Source organism: Chiloscyllium plagiosum, unplaced genomic scaffold (assembly GCF_004010195.1).
Source record: "Chiloscyllium plagiosum isolate BGI_BamShark_2017 unplaced genomic scaffold, ASM401019v2 scaf_41963, whole genome shotgun sequence".
NCBI lineage: Eukaryota > Metazoa > Chordata > Chondrichthyes > Orectolobiformes > Hemiscylliidae > Chiloscyllium > Chiloscyllium plagiosum.
The window spans coordinates 1-1,862 of NW_025199671.1; the positions used below are offsets into that span (position 1 = coordinate 1).

The 1,862-nt window shown below is 40.0% G+C and overlaps 1 gene segment (V, D, J or C); it reads left to right on the plus strand.

Annotated features, from left to right (window-relative positions):
- Positions 1-237: 237 nt before the first annotated feature.
- On the plus strand, positions 238-1,518 carry LOC122546046 (the record flags this gene model as incomplete). The annotated part of the segment is given in 2 exon segments: positions 238-605; positions 1,081-1,518. Coding segments are annotated over 2 exon segments (760 nt in total), but the record flags the coding sequence as incomplete, so codon positions are not given.
- Positions 1,519-1,862: the final 344 nt, after the last annotated feature.

Below are 1,862 nucleotides of genomic sequence, written 5' to 3' on the forward strand. Positions count from 1 at the left end.
GCTGCTAGTTTCTCATCATGCCGTATCTGTTTCATTTTGATGTAAGTGTTCCTTTAGTATTGCTCATTATTCAATATTTTGCAGATCAGCAAATGTTCGTTTGAAATAATTACAACGCAGGACATGTTTTAGGTTATCATGAATGTTTTCACAATCAAAATATATAAACAATAGTAGGTACATTTTCAGCCTCAGCAAAAGTTGGACTTTGCCACCTGGAAGGAGATTTGCCTGAAGACGGGTAAAACAGATCTTGGAAGAGGAACTTTTCGATTATTTTGCTTTCTGCTTCATAGGAATTTGCGATTGCCTGGATTACACAGTTAAAATCCTACCTCCGCCAGTAGAACAGGTCTTACTGGACGCAACGGTCACCTTAACCTGTGTTGTGTCCAAGCTTGGCTCTGGAGTCCTGGTAACGTGGACGCGAGGAGAGGAAACTGTGAAATCTGAGATTGCTGACAAGCCCGGAGATGCTGCTGACACCGTGACCAGCACATTAGTTATCTCGACTCAAGCCTGGCTGAGTGGAGACCATTTCGATTGCTCAGTGAACGATCAGCATCTACCAACACCTGCGAGAGATTCCATTCGCAAGGAGAAAGGTGAGCAGTGAAGTTAAAACACAAAATAAGTTACTGTATTTGTTTCAAATGCATGTGCTATTTAGGTCTGGTTACATCAATAACATGCTTTTATTGGGAATGAGCCAACACTGTTGGGACCATTTGATACCTAAGTAGCTGGTTTTAGATAAAAGATGGATTAAAGGAGATTATATTATGATGGAGTCAAATAAGGCGAGGAGAAACCTGGTTTTGACCTAAACATCAGCATTGACAAATGGACAGAATTTCCAAATTCTGGGCTGGAATCATGAAAAAAAAACTTACTAACAATTTTTTTTTTACCTTTTTTTGTTTAATAAATTGGATACCATTCTGTATCCTTAGAAAATAAAAGTCGGTAAGTCCAAAATTGAAAATTGGACATTTAAACATGTCGTGAAATATCAATCCGTGCCGAATTGTGTCAGGACTTCTTAAAAATTCAGTTGCATTTGTTGCAATTATTCTGCAGTGACTAATCTTATGGAGCCATCAGTGCCCGTTCTCCGACCCACTTCAGAAGAAGTCTCCGAGCAAACGGTCGTCTCACTCACCTGTTTGGTGAGAGGTTTCTTTCCCAGAGAGGTTTTCATCAAATGGACCACCAACAACAAGCCGGTGAATCCCAGTAACTACAGGAACACCAAGGTGATGGCAGAGAATGACAACACTTCCTTCTTCATGTACAGCCTGTTATCGATCACAGTGGAGGAGTGGGCCAGCGGCGCTTCTTACTCCTGTGTGGTGGGACATGAAGCGATTCCATTGAAGACCATCAACAGAACAGTTGATAAATCCAGCGGTAAACCGAGTTTTGTAAACATTTCACTGGCACTGATGGACACCATTAATTCATGTCAATGAAAATCTAAAGGTTATCTTTAATAATTCAATAAAAATAATAAAGGTTTTTTTCTCCAATTGTGTTTTAAATACACAATCGTTTAATTAATTTCCCACACTGATCAATATTACACCCGTCCAGTTAAAGTCAGTTATTAACAGGTCTAAGACTAGGGTCTTGTGCAGTTAACGCTCCCAGCTCAGATATACCCTTGTTCAGGGACAGAGTGAAGCTCACTCAGTGCAGAATTCCACAACGTACCTTTTTCTATGCTCAATCCCACTGAAACTATATCTGACAATACCATTTTCCTGACAGAAGAAAATCATGCATTTTGATTCCTTGTTCCTGATTCCTGAGTTGTCCATTCCTGCAGAATTCATGTCAGCTTTAAATGCCACATTGTACCA